The 22,705-nt window shown below is 42.4% G+C and overlaps 1 protein-coding gene across 5 annotated transcripts in view; it reads right to left on the reverse strand.

Moving 5' to 3' along the window:
• The window catches only part of SNX10 (sorting nexin 10), a 74,261-nt gene that overhangs the window by 20,744 nt on the left and 30,812 nt on the right, over nt 1-22,705 (reverse strand). For all 5 annotated transcript variants that reach the window (XM_027075147.2, XM_053218295.1, XM_027075149.2 and 2 more), the window contains one exon: nt 10,855-10,901. In XM_027075147.2, the coding sequence (XP_026930948.1) occupies nt 10,855-10,878 (24 nt within the window). In that variant the 5' untranslated portion in view covers nt 10,879-10,901. The remainder of the gene's footprint in view (nt 1-10,854; nt 10,902-22,705) is intronic.

The raw sequence follows: 22,705 nt of genomic DNA on the forward strand, positions 1-22,705 counted from the left end.
CCTCCCCCACCCCACAATTAGTAGGAATTAGTGAAGTTTCGCGTACTTCCAGCTATGAATAGCACACCCAGGAAGCCAAGGTTCACCTATAATCTCTTAATTAGACGCATCCCTCACGATGCTGCCCACCATCCTTCAAAGGAATGTTGACAGCTTGTCAGCCGCAGAGGACAGTTCCGAGTTCCACACCTACAATCATATGGATTTCCTCTGAAAATTGCTTCAGCAGCAGCAGTCAGTCAATTTAATAACCTTATTAAACACTTTAATGACTTCTTGGGCCTAATGACTGTATCTAGTGTGGAGGAAGAAGCCAGGCAGAGTAGAATTAAAAATTTAAACTAACTGATCCCTACTGTTCTCCATGTGGGAAAAGGCTTCTGAAGAAAGAGAGACTGCTAGATTCTTTGAAAATCTAATTCCTGTGTTCTCTTACAATAATCGCTCTTTGATTGTAATGCATCCTGTCCCCCACCACCACTGCCCCAGGTTCAGCCTTTGTCTATTTACTTGTCTACCTTGTCTTCTCTTCCTTAGCCCCGATAGGAGATGAAATTAACAATAAAAATAACTGTATTATATAGAGCACTGTGACAAGCGTTTTACATATGTTTTTCTTTAATCTTTACAACAATTCTAAGGAAGCGGTCAATTAATTATCTGTCCCATTTTACAGATAAGGAAAGTAAGGCTTCTAAAGCTTAATTTAAGCAACTGGCCCAAAGCCAAACAGCCAACAGGCTGAGCTATTGGCCATTTCAATATTCAAACTCAAAGCTTGTGCTCTCAAACATTCTATCTAGCGGTACTTTTGGCAATGATAAATCTCAGATGATTTCCATCTTCTCTGTAATTATTTTGGAGGGAAAAAATTATCTTTGTTGCTCTTAGCCAGTATTAGTTCAGACGACATGCTCTTCTCAAAGGCTTTCTATTCCATTTTTATATTTCTAGCCCCAAGCACAGTAGTAGCACATAGTAAGTCCTCATGAAATGTTTGAAAATTAATCAAACAACTGATTACAGAGATGACTCAAAAACAAAGAATGTAGATTCCGTATGCTGAAAATTACAAGATGCAGTTGAAAGAAATCAAAGAAGTCTACACTTCTCTGTATATGTCTACATAAGTATATGTCTGTACTGCGTTCATGTATTGAAAGACTCAACACAGTAAAGAGATCAGTTCTCTCCAAACTGATCTATGGGTTTAATGCAATTCCTGTATAAATCCCAGTAAGATTTTCTGAAGACACAGATGAGATTCTTCTAAAATTTACATGGAAAGGGACAGACCCTAGAATAGCCAAAACAATTTTGAAAAAGTACAAAAGAGCGAAAAGAATCCCCCTGCTGCAATAATCAAGACAGTACAGTATTGGGAGAGGTACACAGATCGACAGAACAGAACAGAAAACCCCGAAATAGACCTATACAGGGATGTCCAACTAACTTTTGACAAACGTGTAAAAACAATTCAATGAAGGGGGGCGCCTGGGTGGCTCAGTCGGTTAAGCGTCCGACTTCAGCTCAGGTCATGATCGCGCGGTTTGTGAATTTGAGCCCCGCATCAGGCTCTGTGCTGACAGCCCGGAGCCTGGAGCCTGCTTCAGATTCTGTGTCTCCCCTTCTCTCTGCCCCTCCCCTGCTCATGCTCTGTCTCTCTCTGTTTCTCAATAATAAATAAACAAAAAAAAAATATTTTTTAAATAAAAAAACAATCCAATGAAGTATAGACAGCCTTTAAACAAGTGGCTCTGCAGCAATTAGACATCGACAGGCCCAAGATGAACTTTGACCTGACCCTTGCACCTTCCACATAAATTAATTCAAACGGATCATATATTTAAATGTAAACACAGGGGCGCCTGGGTGGCTCAGTCGGTTAAGCATCCGACTTCGCTCAGGTCATGATCTCACGATCTGTAGGTTCGAGCCCCGCGTCGGGCTCTGTGCTGACAGCTCAGAGCCTGGAGACCATTTTGGATTCTGTGTCTCCCTCTCTCTGCCCCTCCCCCATTCATGCTCTGTCTCTCTCTGTCTCAAAAATAAACAAACATTAAAAAAAATTAAAAATAAATAAATAAATAAATGTAAACACAAAACCATAAAACAGTTAGGAAAAAATATGAGAAAATCTTTGGGTCCTAGGCGTAGATGAAGAGTTCATCGACTCGATACCAAAAGGATAATACACACAAGGAAATGGTTATACAGTGGACCTCACCAAAACTAAAAAACCTTTCCTCTGCAAAAGACCCTGAAAAGAAGTTGAAAAGACAAATGACAGACTAGAAGAAAATATCTGCAAATCACACATCCTTCAAAGGACTTGTACCTAGAACATATAAAGAACTCTCAAAACTCAACATTTATGTGGCACCTGGGTGGCTCAGTAGGTTAAGCGTCTGACTCCTGATTTCAGCTCAGGTCATGATCTCCGGTTCCTGAGTCTGAGCCCCACATCAGGCTCTGTACTGACCACGAGGAGCCTGCTTGGGATTCTTCCTCTCCTCTCTCTCTGTCCCTCCCCACACAAGCTCTCTCGGTCTCTCTCAAAATAAATAAATAAACTTAAAAAAACAAAAACAAAATTCAACATTAAAAAAATATTAAGAATTCGATTAGCAGATAGGCAAAACACACACAGAGACCTTTCATCAAGGACATACAGATGGCAAACAAGGACATGAAAAGTGGTATAACATCATTAGCCACTAGGAAATGCAAATCACCACCATAATGTGACATCACAGCACCTACCAGTTTCTGGGGGTGTTATCCCTGTAGTTTATGTTAGCCATTTTGATAGGTGTGGGTTGTTTTTTTTTTTTAATTTTCACTGTAGCCTAGCTTTGTAGTACAGGAAGCATAACCTTGTGCTAATTGTAAGAATATTTACTCAGAGTACAAAAAGACAAGTAGGGACAAAAGCTAATAAATCAGAACCTCTAAGTGCTAATGAAGAGTAATTTTTCATAGCCTTGATGAGAATTTTCTATCACAAAAATGAAAACTTGTTTCATTATGTGTTCACTTTCTCAGGACTTTTTTTTTTTCCTATTCCGAAGTATGTTTTACATGCTTATGTGTTTAAACTAAGGATTCATTCATATTTTCATTCATTCATTCATTCAACTAAAGAACATGGACTCTGTGCTAGGCACTGTTCTAACTTGTAGAATTTAACCAATGTCTTATTCACCAGTGTTCTGTCAGGACTCTCACATAACAATCTCAAAACTAATATTTAACCCATTTTGCACACTACATTCTTTACAAATAACAAGCTTGAAAGGCAGAAGGAATGCATCAAGTGAGCTTCCTATTTCCTAATAACAGTTATGACAAATCACCTAAAGGAATACTACAAGGGATGTTACTTTCTACTTTATAGCTTGGAGGGTGTTTAAATGCCATGCTCTGGCAGTTTTGAATGATGATTTTTAAGAAAGCTTTTATTACTTTAGGAGAAATAACCATGGATACGATTCACTTAGACCTGCCTTTTGTATGACTTATAACAGTTCGTGATGTTGCAAGCTTTTTTATACAAGTAGGGTTCAAAATTAAGGAGAGTTACCTTTTGTATCTCGTAATACATTAGGAAAAGTGCAGTGGGAAAAAACTCATCTTTTGCAGTAAGAAGTAATTGCCAACCTGTATTAAACTATACCACAGGACACAATCAGCAAAATCCAGTTTGTGAAAATCTCTACTGAACAAAAAGATGTAGTTTCTTCAACAAATTAATTACAAAAGGGGAAAAAGGCAGGATAACAGACTGTAAGCAAAACAGTAACTAAATGCAATGTGTGGTCCCTATTTGGATCATAATGAGAACTAAATATATACATTCCCCTCCCCAACAGAATCCAAAAAACTTGAACACTGACTGAAGATTTGATGGTATGGAAGAATTAATGCTAATTAGTTAAGGTGTAATAATCTGGTTTGTTCCTAAAAAGGGTCATTTGTTAGAAATGTACACTGAAATATTTACAGATGAAAATACACAACGTCTAGAATTTGTTTCAAAGTAATTCACTGCCTGGTCCCACTAAAAAATGAATATGGGTGGGGGATAGCTTGGTCATGAATGAACAATGTGCTAATTGTTGAATCCTTAGAATAACGTAATGAACCCTTGTGTACCTCTCTGCTTTGTGTACGTTTAAAATTTCACAATGAAAAGTTACAATCAGAGAAAGTGAAAGGGAAGAAGGGAGAGAGGAAGGGAGGGAGAGGGAGAGGGGGGTCATCCTAAGATGACTGCTCTATGAAAAGGAACAAATGTGGCACCTGAAAGTGAAAGCAAGTCAGACACAGAGACCTAAAATGTTAACCATTTATTCAACATTTATTGACACTATTAACATAATAGCCTAATACTTATCTACCTTAAAAAATAAGATTTTTTCATTCCTATAAAAATAAAACATGTATGTAATTAAAGAGAGATACATAAAATTTCAAACACAGATGAATACGCCATGAAAATAAAGTCCCCTACATGCTGGATGCCCCGCTTTTTGTCTACCTAGTGAGGACTTTTATAATTTTTATATTATATATAGATATAGAATTGGCATGTGTATGTGTATATATTTAATTTTAACACAAATGGGATCATAATATAAATACTGTTTTGTATCTTGCTTTATTTACTGCACGATCTTTTAGAAACCTTTATATGTTGAGCATATATAATTCAATGTAATTTGCTTCAAAAGTGTTAATTTTAGGGGCACCTGGGTGGCTCAGTCGGTTAAGCATCCGACTTCAGATCAGGTTGGGATCTCGTGGTCTGTGGGTTCGAGCCCCGCGTCGGGCTCTGTGCTGACAGCTCAGAGCCTGGAGCCTGCTTCGGATACTGTGTCTCCCTCTCTCTCTGCCCCTGCCCTACTCATGCTCTGTCTCTCTCTCTCTCAAAAATAAATAATAAAAACATAAAATTTTTAAAAAACAATAAATAAAAGTGTTAATTTTAGCACAGTTTTGGATATACAGAAAAATCCCCACTTATCTCACATCCAGTTTTTCCTATTATTATATCACACCCCACAGGCAAAGAAGGAAAAAAAAAAATTTGTTTGGCGGAGTAGGAGAGCGTTGTCTTGTCTTGTCACTTGCCTTCAAAGTCCCCAGCATCACAGGACCCAGATGGAAGGCCTGCTTATGGGATATTCTTTAATGACATTCACTGGTTCCAGCCCACTCAGTTTCCAATCAGTTTCCCAATAACAAAAGTATGCTTTCCTAGAGCGAGCTCAAGAGGTTACCATCAGTCAGCAAAAGCATATCCTGAGCATGTAAATGTTAAGTTTTGAGGCAACACATCCAAAAGAGCAGCACATCCCTGGCATCTGTCCGTGTAGGGCCCTGTCTCCTCCCTCGGCGGCAGGGTCCTCACGGTCCCTGGAACTCCCCTGGGCCCACTTGGATCCGTTCCATTCAGGGTATCCACTGCCACAGAGCTGAGGATTTATTGCCACTAGGTGTCAATACTGGTAGTTGCCGCTCTACCCAGTATCAAGTATGTACATTTTGAAGAAAAACCCTCATCCTAAAGGTATACATTTCTCAAGGTAGAATTCAGTCGTCATGATCCAGGAGTGCAGAGGAGATATACATCCCGTCCCCCACACCTACACCCACAAAAGGGGTTTCGGCCCACCCTTCCAGTCATATCACAGAGGCAGGACTGTCCCATTTACACCACGTGAGCCCTGGGCAGAGGAACAAACCCAGTGCCCTGGAGGGACCAGAATGTGGGACGTCATGAAACACTGTTCGGCAGGAGGGAACTGTTTATTCACACATCACAGAAGAGGAGCTCAACGTGGCAGAGAGCAAGGGCCTTTAGTGACACAGAAAAGCCAAACTGCTCACTCTGGACATTAGAATAGAAAAAGAACAAAAATGCCTGACTCCACGAAAGACGATCTGAAACACGTTTCCTGACACAGCCACCTGCCTTTTCATTAGGATACTGGGTTCTGTCTCATTAAACAGAAGAGTTGATTCAGTTGAGTCCACCTAATTATTCTTATTAAAATATGTAACCATAATATTTTAATTGTAAATTAAAGTTGCATGCGTGAATGAATCTGAATTCATTTTAATTTTACAATGGCCCAATGCCAGGGCCTTTTTATGGGGAAGATCCATCAGCTTGCATACTGTTCTCCTGGGAATCCAAACCAATGTGCAAATGGAATATGTTTAACTAACAAGGGAAACTCTCGCTCCCTGTTCTCCTCTCTCTAGATTTATTACAATAATAAAGCTATTTTAACAAGAGAGACTAGATTTGGTTACCCACCCCCCACATCTATAAAAATTTTTTTTTTTACCAAACTTCTAGGCTGGCTCTATCAGTTAGGTAGAACCAACATGTCCCTCTTAGGCCATCTGAATTTTAAACAAAGGTAGTAAATAGGTCTCACTTCATGTGCCAATGTCAAGATTAATTAGGAATGTCTGCTATGGGCACTGAGTGGAAAGTGCTTACACACACACTGATTCCTTGGTCTAGATTCTAGAGCAATCAGTGACACTACATTCAGCCCTTACATATGCAGTCAGGTGGGAAATGAATTATTTCCACTGAACAACAACCAGGCACTAGGATATTGAAAAGCTCAGCCAAAACCTTCTCCACTTCTGACCACACCGACTACAGGTTAGGTGGTGAGGTAAAAATACCTTTTTATAATTGAGGCTTTAGGAAAGCCTCTTCTTGACTTCTAAGCGGAGGCCTGAGGATAAGGAGGAGTTAGCCACTCGACTCAACATGGAGTGAAGTCTGGGGGAGGAGAGATTATCCAAGCAGTGGGGAAAACATCTGTGAAAGCCCAGGGGCCCAGAGGACACAGAGCATTTGAGTCTGCAAAATAAGCTCCAAAATAAGAAGTGAGAAGTGCATCAGGGCAAAGGGAGGCACAGAAGATGAGCCTGGAGAAAGAAGCAGGGTCCAATTATAGAGGGTCTTAGTCACACATTTAGGAGTTTTAACTTTGTTTAAGAGCAATGCCATTAGAAGCCAGGAGATCATTCTGGCCACAGGGAAACAGTGGACTGTCTGAGCAACACTACATTACAATACATCCAGAACCTGGCCCGGCTATGCTTAGTTCTTGCTGACAGAGGCTAACATAAATTTCCAAACATTAAATCTCTCTCTTCTTATCATACTTTTTTCCTTTCCAGTTGAAGGACTTTCTAGTTTAAAATTCCTTAATTTTATGGGGCGCCTGGGTGGCTCAGTTGATTAAACGTCCTCCTGTTGGTTTCAGCTCAGGTCATGATCTCATGGTTTCATGAGTTTGAGCCCCACATCAGGTTCCATGCTGACAGGGCAGAGCCTGCTGGGAGTCTTCTCCCCCTCTATCCCTGCCCTTCCTTTATTCGCACACACTGTCTCAGTCTCTCTCAAAAAAAAATAAACTTTAAAAAATTACTTTAAAATTCCTTAATGTTATATTATTATTATTATTATTATTATTATTATTATGTTTACTTGTTTTTGAGATAGAGAGAGCATGAGCAGGGTAGGGGCAGAAAGAGAGAGGGACAGAGGATCCAAAGCAGGTTCTGTGCTAAGAGCACAGACAAAGTCAGATGTTTGACTGACTGAGCCACCCAGGCACCCCAATGTTATAATATTATATAATTATTTATAATAAAGGACTTTTGCAAGATCAATAAAACACTTTCTTTATGTAGGTGGTTAAATTATTTTTCGTGTTGTAGTTTTTATTAATTGAAATGCGTTTGTAATCAAAATCAAGTGCTTAAACCAAGTAAAAAATTTAGAAAATTAAAAATTAAGAAATTTTTGGGGCGCCTGGGTGGCTCAGTCGGTTAAACGTCCGACTTCAACTCAGGTCACGATCTCGCAGTCCGTGAGTTCGAGCCCCGCGTCGGGCTCTGGGCTGATGGCTCAGAGCCTGGAGCCTGCTTCAGATTCTGCGTCTCCCTCTCTCTCTGCCCCTCCCCCGTTCATGCTCTGTCTCTCTCTGTCTCAAAAATAAATAAATGTTAAAAAAAATTTTTTTTTAAAAATTAAGAAATTTTTAAGTAAACCCTCTAATTGGAAAAACAGTCTTTGTTGCTTTCATTGGCAGTTTGCCCCCCTATGAGAACTTTTTTTTTTTTTTTTTTTTGAGAGAGAGCACAGGTGCACACAAGTGGAGGAGGGGCAGAGAGACAGGGAGGAGAGAAAATCCCAAGAAGACTCCAGGATGTCCGTGCAGAGCCCAACACGAGGCTTGGGGCTCAATCCCACGAACCATTATATCATGATCTGAACCAAAACCAAGAGTAAAAAGCTTAACCAGCTGAGCCACCCAGGCACCCTTCTCCCCTAAGAGAACAAGGTTTAAAATGTGCCTTTGGAATATGCCATCAATCGCATAGTCTCACTCTCTCGGCACTGCCTGCCCGGTGGTCAGGACAATGCAGGTGGTGTAGTGAAGAGTTCACCTCACCCAGAGAGAGGTCTGGCCTCTGCCCTCAGCTACTGGGAGGTGATCTCGAAGCCCCTGGAACATCCTGCCTGACAGGAGTACCTTTGCCTGCCTGGGCTTTGGCCACCAGACAGTCCAACAATGTGCATATGATGGGAGTTCGGTTGTACCAGCTGCAACCTCTGGAGGAAATGGAGACTAAAGATATTAGCCTGATCCCAGGAGGAGTGGAGACTAAAAGGCAGCCACACAGGAGGACGCCCGGTGGCTCAGTCGGTTAAGCGTCCGACTTTAGTTCGGGTCACGATCTCACAGTTCGTGGGTTCGAGCCCCACATCGGGCTCTGTGCTGACAGCTTAGAGCCTGGAGCCTGCTTCATGAAGATTCTGTATCTCTCTCTCTCTCCCCCTCTTCTCTCCCACTCACGCTCTATCTCTCTCTTTCTCTCAAAAATAAACATTAAAAAAATTTAAAAAAAAAAGCCACACAGGGAGTATGTGACTGAGCCCCAGTAGAAACTGGACACCAAATGCCCTGCTGAGCTCCCCTGCACATATCCTCACACATCAATGGTGGGAGTGTAACTCCAGCAACTCCATACAGAGAAGACGAGCAGGAGCTCCACATCTGGATGCCTCCCCAACTCTGTCCTCTGCATCCCTTCCTTTGGCTGGTTCTAATTTGTGTCCTTTCCCTGTAATAAACCGTAACTGTGAGTATCATAGCTCTCTCAGTGAATTCTGTGAGCCTTACAAACTATCAAAACTGAGGATGGTTTTGGGAATCCCTGAAATTGTAACTGGTGTCAGAAGTGAGAGAAGTCATGTGGGGACTTGTAGTTTGGCCAACTTCACTGAGAAGGTATTTCCTGAAACAAGCAGCCTGATCCCAGTGTTGTTTAATATAGAGACGAGAGAGAAGTCCTGGTATTATGTGAGGTTACCTCTGTGGGGAAGATAGAGGGGACTGATGGGAAGGGCCACACAGCACTGTCTGGGGTGCTGGAACCATCTGTAGCTGAGTGTGGTTACACAGGTGTACACATAAGGGATAATCTGTTGTACACGTAAGATTAAGGAATTTTATGCATTTTACTATTTATATGTTATACCCCAAAAGTTAAAAAACACTGTCTTTGAAAACAGGAGAGCCAAGGGGCACCTGGGTGGCTCAGTCAGTTAAGCGTCCGACTTCAGCCTCAGGTCATGATCTCACGGTCCGTGAGTTCAAGCCCCACGTCGGGCTCTGGGCTGATGGCCCAGGGCCTGGAGCCTGCTTCGGATTCTGTGTCTCCCTCTCTCTCTGCCCCTCCCCCGTTCATACTCTGTCTCTCTCTGTCTCAAAAATAAATAAACGTTAAAAAAAATTTTTTTTTAATAAAAAAAACAGGAGAGCCAAAAAAAAAAATGTAAAAAAAATAATAAAAAGAAAATGTGGGAGCCCAGCCTGGAATTAAAGGGTAGAAGTGAGCTGGAGTAATGAGAATATGAACCGAAAGACAGGGCTGAAAGTAAGGATGTGAGATCTAGCAAAGAAGCTTCTGGAAAGATTCTCTGAAATGGATTTCTCAGATTGTTTAGTGCTTTAAACTTGGGCAAGGCAAACTAAGGACCATGTGGCCATGTGTGTGTGTGTGTGTGTGTGTGTGTGTGTGTGTGTGTTGTGTACTCCCTAACAAGTCCCTCTGCCACTGTTCAGTCTCATTAGGCTCACCCAGTGACAAAGTGTGTGATACAGGAGTAGGCAGGGTAGGACAAATGGGTACTGTGAAGAGAGGACCACTCAGCAAAGGGTTGGGGTGGTGGTTACCCTACCCTCCGCCCAGTCAGATAAAGCTCAAGAAGCCAGGACTGGAGGCCTGGGAGGTGAGACTGGGTTCAGGAAAGAACAGCGTTCTCTGAACTGTGTGAAAACAAGCCAAGAGATCTGAGAGGTAACAAGCCAAGTGAAAGTGAAACTAATGGCGGACAGTTCCCCTGGGTCATTACCAGAGGTGGGGGGATTCACTCATGAGGCAAGAGAGTAGAAAACCAAGAAAGCAAGAGGGAAACTGTTCAAAGCAGAGGGTGATAGTCAGAACCTGGGAGAAATCTGAGTCATGGAAAAAGATATTTTTATAAGCAGTGGGTGGAAGTGAGCAAGGAGCCAGCTCAGTCACTGGAACCAAGGAATGAGGGCCGAGGACGCATCAATGCTGGGAAATGGGGGCAGCGGGGGCAGTGAGGACAGGAGGGCAGGTGTTTTGTTCTGTCATTAGCCCTCCTCTAGGATGCCCTGAAGTATCTTGACTCTTCACCACAGATTGATGGTTACTGAATGAAGAACTAATCCGCGGTGAGTCAAAATGCATGGATTATTTATCTTTGGATTTGTGATGACATACCTCTTTCTGTTGTTCTGGAAACATCTTCAGCACAGGATACAATCAATCTGAAAAATAAGATACCAACAGTCAGTGATTTGGAAGCAGAAATGTCTCTCATGGCCTCCCACCAAAATCCTCCAAGAGAAAATCTCTCTGCCTACTCAGTCCCTGAAAGATGAACCTCTGCTCCTCCTCCCTCCTATCCACTGCTGACCAGACCAAGGTGAACATCAGACTGATGTTTAGGACACGGCAAGTCTGAGGCAGTTGGATGTTGACAGGCGCTCAAACCCGAAGGCCAGGCAGAGTGTAGCTACAGGTGAAGCCTTGGTAAGTCAAAACCTGGAGGTGGGGGAGCAGGGTGGCCATGGGGGGCCGGCAGAGGATGCCCACTGGCAGAGAAATGGAGACAATGGAGATGCCCAGAGAGAGTCACTGCTGAGAACAGCTCTGATGGCTTCACTGGCAACCAGACATTCAAGGAATGGGTCATTCCTGTGACGTCTGAACCACTTCAGTGTTCAGACGAGAAACGGTGTGGGCCCCAAGAGGGATAAAGGTCAGCACCTTGATTCCAGTCAGTACAACCAACCTGATGGGTGATTCCAGGCCCTGAAGGTCCTTGGGATTGTCTGCTGGATTTTAAACCCCATTTATTACATAAGCTCATTGAATCTGACACCTGCTCTCTGTCAAAGAAAATTAAAATCCCCTAGCTGTATCCCTGCACATGTATTCTTACGACGGAAAGGTGGCTATGACTGTGTCATCACTGTCTGTCTTTATTTTGACCATAGGTGTCTGGGTCCATTTTCGGGATACTTTTTACCATCCACAAAAATCTCCTGAGCCTCTACTAACATCCTTGGGACGGCAGGGAATAAAAGGAAGCGAGAACCCTAGCTTCAGCCTCCAGACCCACATGATGTTGCTGATAAGATGCTGCACAGCAGGCAGAGGCAAGGACCTGCTGCAGGAGGAAAGTGGACTGCGCGTGAGTGGCTGGAGAGTTTCCAAAGGGAAGGCAGTTCCTGTCACCTGGGAAACACAGGAAGACCCATGGAGAACACAGGAATGTCAGCATTCACGGAAGGAAGAGGGACCTCCAAGGAACAGGGGTGGTAGCAGCATGCACAAAGGAGGGAGAAAAGCATGATGGACAGTCAAGAGAAGGTGGGCAGGCCAGTTCCACTGTGGGAAAGGGATGGCGGGGGTGGGCCAGGTTGCACTGTTTCTGCCAAAAAGATATGCCCAGGTCCTAACCTCCAGGACCTATCTAGAAAAAGGGTCTTTGCAGACATAAAGAAGAATCTCAGATGTGATCATCCTGAATTATTGGGGGCTCCGAATACAACGACAAGTGTTTTAGGAGAGACAGAAGAGGAGAAAACCCGCACACAGAGGGGAAGACGTGTGAAGATGGAGGCAGAAATTGCAGAGGGGCAGACACAAGCCAAGGACACCCGGAGTCACCAGAGGCAGGGGAAAAATGTCCCCCTAGAGACTCCAGAGGGAGCACGGTCCTGCCAACACATTGATTTCAGACATCTGGCCTCCAGAATTACAAAAGAATAAATTTCTCTTGTTTTAAGCCACGAAGTTTATGGTAACTCCTTTTGGCAGCCATAGGAAACCAATACAGAAAGGGTCTGTGGGGATCAGATAGAAAAGACAGGCTGGGGTCGTAACTGTGGAAGGGGTGGGAATTCATTTATTCACTCGGCAAATTTACTCGGCATATTTACTCGGCAAATATTTATGGCACTCCTACTATGTGCCATGTGCTGGGCTAGGAGTGGGGCACACAGGGGACTATAGCATACACCGGAAGCTCAAAAGATGACTTTATAACCATAATGTGGAAGGGAGAGGAAAGGAAAGGACACCTGTTTCAAGAACGGAGGGACAAAATAGGGGGTGGAGTGGGGAGCTGGGAAGGCTTTACTGAGAAAATGGCACTTGAGCTGAGACCTAAAGGATGGTGTGGTTTAGCGTGGAATGCAAAAGGAGAAACATTCTGAGCAGAGGGACTGGCATGTACAAAGGGGTGGAGGCTGGGAGGAGCACCTAGAGGGCCAGGTCATTGAAGGGGTTCCTGCATTGGATAAAACTTACACCAAGAGTTGCATCCATCTCAGGACGGGTCTCGTTTCCTACACACCCTGCAATGCACCACACAGCTGAGTCTCTGCCCAGGTGGGTCTTCTACTCTCATGCCTTCACCCCTTCCAGACCCCCCTGCAAAGCTCCAGTCCTTTTCCAGGATTCTGCTCAGAAACCACTTCCCCTCTCCTTGCCCCAGCTCTCTGCGCCATTACAGTCCCCTGCCATCATGACCCTCATTTGCATCATAATATTTATATATGCTATCTATATGACCCCAATTGAGTTAATTTCTCCAACAGAGTGTATCTGTGTTTTCCTGTGTAATCAAAGGAAATGTGTAATCTTCTGTAAGGGAGATGTGAGTGTCCTCACCTTACAAGTAAGAAAACAGAAGGTCAGAGGGAACAAGTTGTCCAAGGTCACACAGCCAGTGACAGAATTCCAGTCTACTTTCAACTCAAGCCAGTCTGCTTCCCGACCCTGTTCTTTCCATTGCCCAAGGTTGCACCCATGACTGTGTCATATGAACCAATGGGTCAAAGTTTGGGTCTTAATTCTCCTTAAAGGACTTGAGCTTTTCCCACCCAGACAGAAGGACTCTGCAACCTCAATAGGGTGCCAGCCACCCCGAGATGCTATATACCAAGTAGCACAGAAGTAGGAAACTGAATGTTTAAACCAGTTCCAGAACTTCACAGAGAACCACACAGTCAACCTTTAATATGGAGAGAGGTGGGGGGGTGGGGGGTAGGACTTTCATTTTTTACTCTATATACTTCCATATTGTTTGAATTTTTCCAGTTAACACAAATTCATTTTATACTTTTTGAAATAATGATGGTTTAAAACAAACACCATAATTCTGTCAGAAGTAGTGACTCTAACATAAATTATGGAAGATTTTTCTTTCATGTGAAATAAACAGCAGATTTGAATTACAAAGAGACAGTATCTTTATAACAGAAACTATCAGCTGGTACTAGACCTTGCCATAGCATTTACTAATGAAGAGAAGGAAATTAACTGCTAGCACAATAGTATGGTTTGAGATAAAAGGTCAGTTGTCTATAACTTAGCAAACCAAAGCCACTAATGAGAAGCTGCCCTCTGAAAACACGACACCCGCCTGGTGGGCTATAATATTATTAGGTTTGTTTAGATTTCTAAATTCCCCAGACTAGCCCATGTGTCTTTCTTAATACTGTACGTAGGGAATTCTTGCTTCACTGGAAGATTTTCATTCCAACAACGTGGAAGTCTGCCTCCAGCTGACCAGCAACAAGACTGTCTTTGGAGCACTGGACCTCCCCACCACCGATGGGGAACCACTGCACATCTGGATAATCACCCACTGAGATCCATGATCTTTCCTACTTACCTTCCTAGAGAGAATTATTAACTGTCCCCACTATTCTGAACAACAGGGATGACTTCTCAAACTTGTTCAGGCTAGAATTAGGTACACAGAGATGACAGAGATATGGATTGTCCCCCTACTGGGAAACATGGCGGCCACGGAGACTCATCTCAGAGACTCAAAATGTATCTTCACAACTCTATCACTGCCTTGAGAGTATGATGTGCCAAAACCAGAAAACTTCAGGAGAAAACTGCCTCCATTTTCCACCTTGGAATATTTCTTCTATAACATACAAAATGTCTGGAACCAAGATAGAATTCTATAGAGCAGGGGTGGCAAATCTTTTCTGTAAAGGGCCAGATAGTATATATTTAGGTTTTTCATGTCAAACAGTCTCTGTTATAACTATTCAAGTCTAAAATTTGTAGTGAAAAAAGCACCCAGATGCTAAGTAATCCAACGCACACGGCTATGTTGAACAAAACTTTTATCTATAAAAACAGGCAGCAGTAGTTTGCAGACCCTACCTATGGAGAAATTAAGTATTGTGTTTTCAATTCTATACCTTACTGAAGCCTCTCTTAGATAAACAGGAAAAAAACTTCACAATGTTAAGCTTGGTCTGTATACCCATGGGCAGTCTCCTCTCTGACAAGCAAACTACTGACCGAGAGTCTGTAGACCATATACGGTGCCGGAAAGAGAAGGGATTACGTACTTTTCCCCATGGTGAAATAAGCAACACAAGTATGGTTTACGTCATTCTCTAAAATGAAGATGGGGGTGGAGGGAGTGAGCTTTTAGTACCATAGTTTTGGGTTTTCTTACCATCTCTTGTCAAAGGCTGATTAACCCAACAAACTTGTTAATCATGAACTAGGTCAGAATTTACATCAAAGCTACAAGGACATTCTAAACAGAACAAAACTGGTTTTTATCGAAGATCTACACAGAGTCATTGACTCACTGTAACAATATACAATTTCGTAAACCAAATAGGTATGTTTTTCCATATTTCCCACCCAGAAGCCAAGAGAAATCTCATGTGCTCCTAGAAGAAAGTACAGGTAGATTTTTAATTAACCTCATGGTGGGCAGGGCTCTTCTAACAGTAATGGGACAAGGGTATATTTTTTATTAGGAAACAACTTTTATAGCTTTCTTTTTCTTTTCTATTTATTTATTTATTTATTTATTTATTTATTTATTTATTTATTTTGCTATGTTAGAAGGAGTCGTCAACCCTCAAACAAAATACACTTAACCTCTTCTCCCTTCTGCAGGTGTGCTCAGGTTCCAAGAGCTGGGGCTTGAGCCTGGAGACAGGCCCACAAGCTGTGCATGGAGGAAGCAAACAAGTAACAAAGATACCACCTCACCTTTCTGTTATGTCTCACCATTTCACCTTGAAACTGCTTCTTTTTTTTTTTAAAAAAAGAATGTGAGAGAGAGAGAGAGAAAGCAAGTGGGGGACAGGGGCAGAGAGACAGAGAGAATCTTAAGCAGGCTCCACACTCAGCACAGAACACAATGTGGGGCTTGATCTCATGATCTGGGATCATGACTTGAGCTGAAATCAAGAGTCAGACGCTCAACCAACTGAGCCTCCCAGGTGCCCAGACACTGCTTCTTCCAACGCATTTTCACCCAAGTCTTAGAGCCTTCACACCAACATATTACTTTTTAATGTTGAAGAGACTCCACTCCGGGACAAGAGGGCTTAGCGAAAGGTGTAAGTCACCCAGTTCCTTTCCTGTTACGATTCTGCCTTCAGAGAGGGCTTTTAGAAGAAAGTCAGACAAAAGCCTTGGTATTGAAGGGGAGTGAGCACTGGAGGAGAGGGCCCATGTGAGGAGTTGGCTGAACAGCCTGTGTCAGTCTCAGCGGTAGCTAAAAAGGTGGGAAGAGGGGGGTGGTTGCTTTCAGGGGCACCCAGGACCTGTGTTGATTCGGGGTTCTAAAAAGCTTATTTCCTTACCTTTCGAGAGAACCTCCTCCCACCTACACCCAGGCCTGTGCCTATGGCCTCTGTAGTGTGCACAGAGGAGGGAGACGTGTTGTCTACACCCGTGTCTCAGCAGCTTACCACCTAGCAGGGGAAAGGCTCACCATGCCAGGGAATTTATGCTGTGGCCACTGTGCTGCCCTGTGAGATGCCCTGGGGTGCTGAAGGCCCCACAGAGTCCTCTAAGATACCCAAAGGAACTGGTACTAATTATTACTGTCAGTAAACATCCCTCCACCCTCATACACACATAAAAACAGGACAACATTTTTAGAAAACAGTGACAGACGTGGCCACATGAAAATTTAAACCTGCTGTAGTGTACATTTCAAAAGGAATATGAAGACAAATGTTAATATTTGTAATACATAACAAAGGATTAATATTTCTTAACTTATGAAAAGCTCTTGTAAATCCATACCAAAGAGCATTTCTGTAGAAACATGGGGTAAAGGTTACCAATAATCAATTCATAAAACGAAAACAATAAAGGTCAAACTCAACAACAGAAAACAAACACCCTGATTAAAAACTGGGAAAAAGACTTGAGTAGACATTTCTCCAAAGATGATATACAAATGGCCAAAAAACATATGAAAAGACAGTCAGTGTCACTAGTCATTAGGGAAATGGAAATCAACGCCGCAGTGAGTTATCACCCCGCGTCCATTAGGAAGGCTAGTAACAAAAAAAAAAAAAAAAAAAAAAAAACAGAAAACAAGTATTGGTGAGGCTATGGAGAAACTGGAACCTGCGTGCTGGCGGGAATGTAAAACGGCGCTCCTGTAGAAACCAGTATGGAGGTTCCTCAAAAAATTAAAAATAGAACTACTCTAGAGTCCAGCAATTCTACTGCTGGATACATATCCGAAAGAACTGAAAGCAGTATCTCAAAAAATTGCACACCCACCTTCTTAGAAGCTTGATTCGTACAGCCAAGAAGAGGAAGCCACCCAAATGTCCATCAACAAACGAATGAGCAAGATGTGGTGTATATGTAGAAGGGAACATTATTCACCTTTTAAAAGGAAGGAAATTGTGACACATGCTACCACATGGATGAGCCCTGAGGACACTATTCTAAATGAAGTGATCAGTCACATACACAGAAACCAGGTACTTTGTGATTCCACTTACCTACATGAGGTAAGTAAGGTTTCTAAACTAGCCAAATTCACAGAAACAGAAGGTGGGATGGTGGCTGCTGGGGGCTGAGGAAGGGGAAAATGGAGAGTTCCTGTTTAATGGGTACAGAGTTTCAGTTGGGCCAGACAAAACAGACCCGGAGATGTTGTTACACAACAATGTGAATATACATAATACTACTGGACTGGACACTTAAATTGGACAAGATGGCCAATCTTACATGTTCTTACCACAATTAAAAAGTTTTAGGGGTGCCTGTGTGGCCCAGTCGCTTAAGCGTCTGACTCTTGATCTCAGCTCAGGTCATGATGTCGTGCTTCGTGGGATGGAGCCCTGCGCAGAAGCTGCTTGGGATTCTCTCTCCCTCTCTGTCTGCCCTTTCCTCACTCGTGCGTTCTCTCTTTCTCTCTCACACAAAATAAATAAACGTTAAAGAAAAATTTTAGGAAAAAGGTCAATGATTTAAAATGTTTAACCTTGCTTTAAACAGAAATGCAAATAAAAAATAAGGTACCATCTTTGTGTCTATTAAATTAGAATTTTTTTTAATGATAGTATCTACACTGGCAAAGATCATGAGAAATGGGACTGATCACTGCTGGCAGGAATGTGAGCTGTTTCGACATTCCTGAAAGACAAGTGGGCCATATGTTTCAAAAGAATTTTTAAATTGCTCGTGTTCTTTGACTCAATCATTCCACATCTGGGAACTCAACCTAAAAGAATCAATCAGACGTGTGCAAAAAAAATTTTTTTTTATATGAAAGAACGTTCACAATGCAGTGTTTTTAAAAAGTGTATCAAATAAAATGGAAACATAAATGTCCATCGGTAGATTAGACAGAATGAATTATGGCAGCGCTTCATAACACACCAACCAGCTTGTGCCAATACAAATTATGTTATAGAAGAATATTAAACGTAAGGACTGTTCAAGAAGTTCTGAATAGGGAACGGGTTGACACCAGGCAGGGAAAGATAAGGGACCTCCACGGAGGCAGACTGCATCAGAGAGTGGGAGGCTAAGGAGGCAGCAGGGGCGGCAGAGTTTGGGGAAGAAGAGGAAGAGATAAACGTGTTCTGGACCTGCCCGCACTAGGGGCCGTGCGTGAAGTCTCACAAACTTTCTGATAGGGTCCCAATAAAAAGTCAGGGACAAAAATCCTCGGTGGCTACCCAGTTGGGACCCCTCTCACTCTTGAGAGCTTTGCACTTCCCCTCAATAAACTCTATGGCTTTGCTCGCTCTCTGTTGTCCGCAAAGATTCCTTCTTTGACCCCGTGAGACAAGGCCAGTGTCTCTCCTACCCTTCTGTAACAGTATCGCCAAGTGAATTTTTTATGTATGTTTTTATTTCTTTACTTATTTATTTAAGAACCAGGGGCACCTGGGTGGCTCAGTCGGTTGAGCGTCCGACTTCAGCTGAGGTCAGCTCAGATCACGATCTCACAGTTTAGGAGTTCGAGCCCTGCGACAGGCTCTGTGCTGACAGTTGAGAGCCTAGAGCTGTTTCGGATTCTGTGTCTCCCTCTCTCTCTGCCCCTCCTCTGCTCGTGCTCTGTCTCTCTCTCTCTCTCTCTCTCAAAAACAAATAAAAAAAATAATAATATTAAAAATAATTAAATTTAAAAAAAAATAATATTTAAGAACCAGAGCCTACATACAAGGAGTCAACAGTGGTCATTTCTGAGTGGTGGGATTCTAATGGCTTTTTACTCTGTTCTTTTCTGTATTTTTCAGGAAGTTTACAATGCATTTGTTACTTCTGAAGTCTGAAAACACTGCGAAATTTTTTTTAAGTAAAACTTAATGTGCTCAATTACTTTTATGTTACCATTTCCAAGAAAACAGCTAAGTTAATTTCACTTTGTGTTTTACTTCCTCCTATGATGTTCAGCAATTTTTCTACATAAATCAAAAATTACTGACTTCTTACTTTCAGCTCATAAAGATATGCCATCAGTGAGGTTGTTTTAAATTCAAAGTTTAACTTAGTGCCAGTTTTCCACATACCTATTTCTCAGTACCACCTATGTCCTTCGCGATACATTGGGCAGGTCTGGGGATGAGGCCATACCCTCCCCCCCCAAACCTCCTCTAGGGGGTAAGCTCTGGGCCAAGGTCCTGCTGAAGGGACAGCTCTACAGGTAGCCCCGTTTTGTATCACCTGAGGGGGACCCTTCCTAGACACAGGTGATGGCATCAATGGTTAAGTATCAGACTCCAGAGAAGCCAATCCAAGGTTAGTCAGGTGCCCAAGACACAGCCTGGCAAGCAAACAAGGGCTGGGCACCTGCTCCTGCCCACATTTGGCCCAGGAAACACTGAGAGACTTGGCAGTACTCTGGGACCCGAAGCTGGGAAATGATGAAAGAGAAACAGGAGGGATTACAACGTCGCAGCCAGAGTTCTGAGGGACCAGAGCTTGCACTGAAACAGAAGCCATGCTGAAGATAAAAGATCTCATGAGATATCAAAGAAACTGGTCACCAGAAAAGCTGAATTACGGCACTGGCTTCAGCTGCTGACATCCACACAGCTGCCTGGAGCCAGCATCCAGAGTGTCCAGTAGCTTAAGGGTCCAGCGTCTCCTGGGTACCCATGCACCCCTTTACTCAAGGTGGCCTGAGGGAGAGCCCAGCTTGGGCAATCCAAAAAGAAAAAGACAAACAAGCTGGCACCAAAACATGAAAAATGGACTGATGTGGGGCAGCTGTGCCCTTTCGAGGAGGACCAGCAGCATGTGCAGAACCACCTGTAAAGCCAGCCCAAGTTCTTCCTCAGTCTGACCTTAGAACTTAAAAAACACCAACCAAGGGGTGCCTGGGTGGCTCAGTCGGTTAAGCGTCCGACTTCAGCTCAGGTCATGATCTCATGGTCCGTGAGTTCAAGCCCCACGTTGGGCTCTGTGCTGACAGCTCAGAGCCTGGAGACTGCTTCGGATTCTGTGTCTCCCTCTTTCTCTGCTCCTCCCCTGCTCGTGCTCTCTCTCTGTCTCAAAAATAAATAAAAACATAAAAAAAAAAAAACAAAAACCACCAACCAAAACAGAAACACAAGCAGAAAGCTGAAATTCAGTGAAAGCTGGAAACACAGATAAAACTACTGCTTAAATTTGCCACCATTTATCACAAAAGAAAAAATCAAAGAGAATACGGCATTTCTTTTTAAGGTGTATTAGCAGTCTAAAAAAATACTGGTGCACGGTACAAAAAAACAATGAAACCACTGATTTGGTAATCTCCACAACATATGGGTTCCTTTTATGGTCATGAAATGATGGTGGGCCAAATATGGGGTCTAAAACCCAGGAAGAAGAAAAAAATACATCGAATTTTAACCTCAACTATTTTGGTGGCATTTAGGAAACGTGCTACCTTAGACTTAAGGTCTTACCTGGACACATAGCCATGTACACTGTGGGCCTGACTCTACCTCCCCTCATCTATACACTAAGAACAACACTGGGGAATAGCAACACATGACCAGAAGAAACAGAATTGAAGGAAAGAAGCCATAAAACACAGATGTAGGAGAGAGACGGGGACACTAGAGCAGACAGGCAGGTAACACTAGACTTCCTAACTTGTGACATCCGCTCTCCCCAAAACAACCCTACCCTCCCAGATCAAACCCAAGAATGTTTTTCACATTTCCCAAATGGTCTCCTTCCTTTTTCTATGCTATTAAGGTTCTCTTAACTAGTGATGTGTCTGGGGTACTCCTTTTCCTCTTCTGGAAGAGCAGGTAAGTCTTGGGGTTGGGAGACGGGGTATTAGTAATCTAAACATTAGTGTGAATTTGTCCAATCAGACAGCATTCCTATTAACCAAAAGCTATCTACAGCTACTCACTCCCCTCCCCCACCCCCATCACCATGCAGAGTTTTGACGAAGAGGGAAAAGAGGGGAAACCATTGGTACTTGGGGGTATGGAGTTCTTTGGAGGTTGATGCATCCCTCAGCACCCTGCCACAGAATCGTGAAAGACTGAGACCACAGCCCCCTGAGGAACAGCAGAAAACACCCTGCTCTTCTTTCCTACCAACAATTAGAAGGCATTTTTTTCAAAGTCACTTATTCTAGCCCCATCCCCTGATCAGGGGACTTTACAGAAGTACAACCACAACTTCCCATTAAAATACACCTTAAAAATGGCATCAAAAGAATAAAATATCTAGAATTAAATTTAACAAAAAAGTACAAAGCATATACTCTAAAAATTACCAGATATCATTTAAAGAAATTAAAGATCTAAATAAGTGGGGAAAAAAACCTGTTTATGGACAGGAAGACTTAACATGGTTATTGTTAGGACAGCAACTCTGCTCAAACTGATCTGTAGATTCAATGCAATCTTTATCGGAATCACAGCTGACTTTGTGCAAATTACAAGCTGATCCTAAAACTCCTATCTAGTTGCAAGGGACCCAGTATAGACAAAACAACCCTGAAAAAGAAGAACATAGTAGCAAGACTCTCACTTCCTGATTTCAAAACTTACTATAAAGCCACAGCATGTAAGAGAGTGGAACAAAGATAAACAGATAAACAGAATAGAATTAACAGTCCAGAAATAAATCCATACTTTTATGGTTACCTGATTTTCAACAGGGCTGCCAAAACAATTCAATGGGGGAAGAAAACCAGTCTTTTCAACAAATGGTGCCAGGACAAGTGGATATCCACAAGCAAAATAAAGCTGGACCCATACTTCATACCAGCTAGAGAAATTACCTTGAAATGGATCAAAGACCTAAATGTAAGAGCAAAAACCATGAAACTCTTACAAGAAAATACAGAGGTAAATCTTCATGACATGGGATTTAGCAAAGGATTCTTCGATATATACCAAAAGCATGAGTAACAACAACATCAAAAAAAAACAAAACCCAGATAAATTAGACTTCATGAAAATCAAAACTGTTATTCTTCAAAGGACACCATCAAGAAAGTGAAAAGACAATAAATGAAATGGGAGAAAGTATTTACAAATCATGTATCTGATAAGAAACTTGACCTAGAATATATAGAGTTCATACAATTCAATAATAAAAAAACCTTAAGAATCTAATATATAACTTGGTGACTGTAATACACTGTATTGTATAATTGAAATTTTCTAAAAGAGTAGAACTCTCACCAAAAAAGGGGAGGGATATCAATAGGTAGGGTGATGGATGTGTTAAGTAACTTGATGGGGGGATCCTTTCACAATGTATACATACCATCAAATCACATCGAACACTCTAA

This window comes from Acinonyx jubatus, chromosome A2 (genome assembly GCF_027475565.1).
Source record: "Acinonyx jubatus isolate Ajub_Pintada_27869175 chromosome A2, VMU_Ajub_asm_v1.0, whole genome shotgun sequence".
Classification (NCBI taxonomy): domain Eukaryota; kingdom Metazoa; phylum Chordata; class Mammalia; order Carnivora; family Felidae; genus Acinonyx; species Acinonyx jubatus.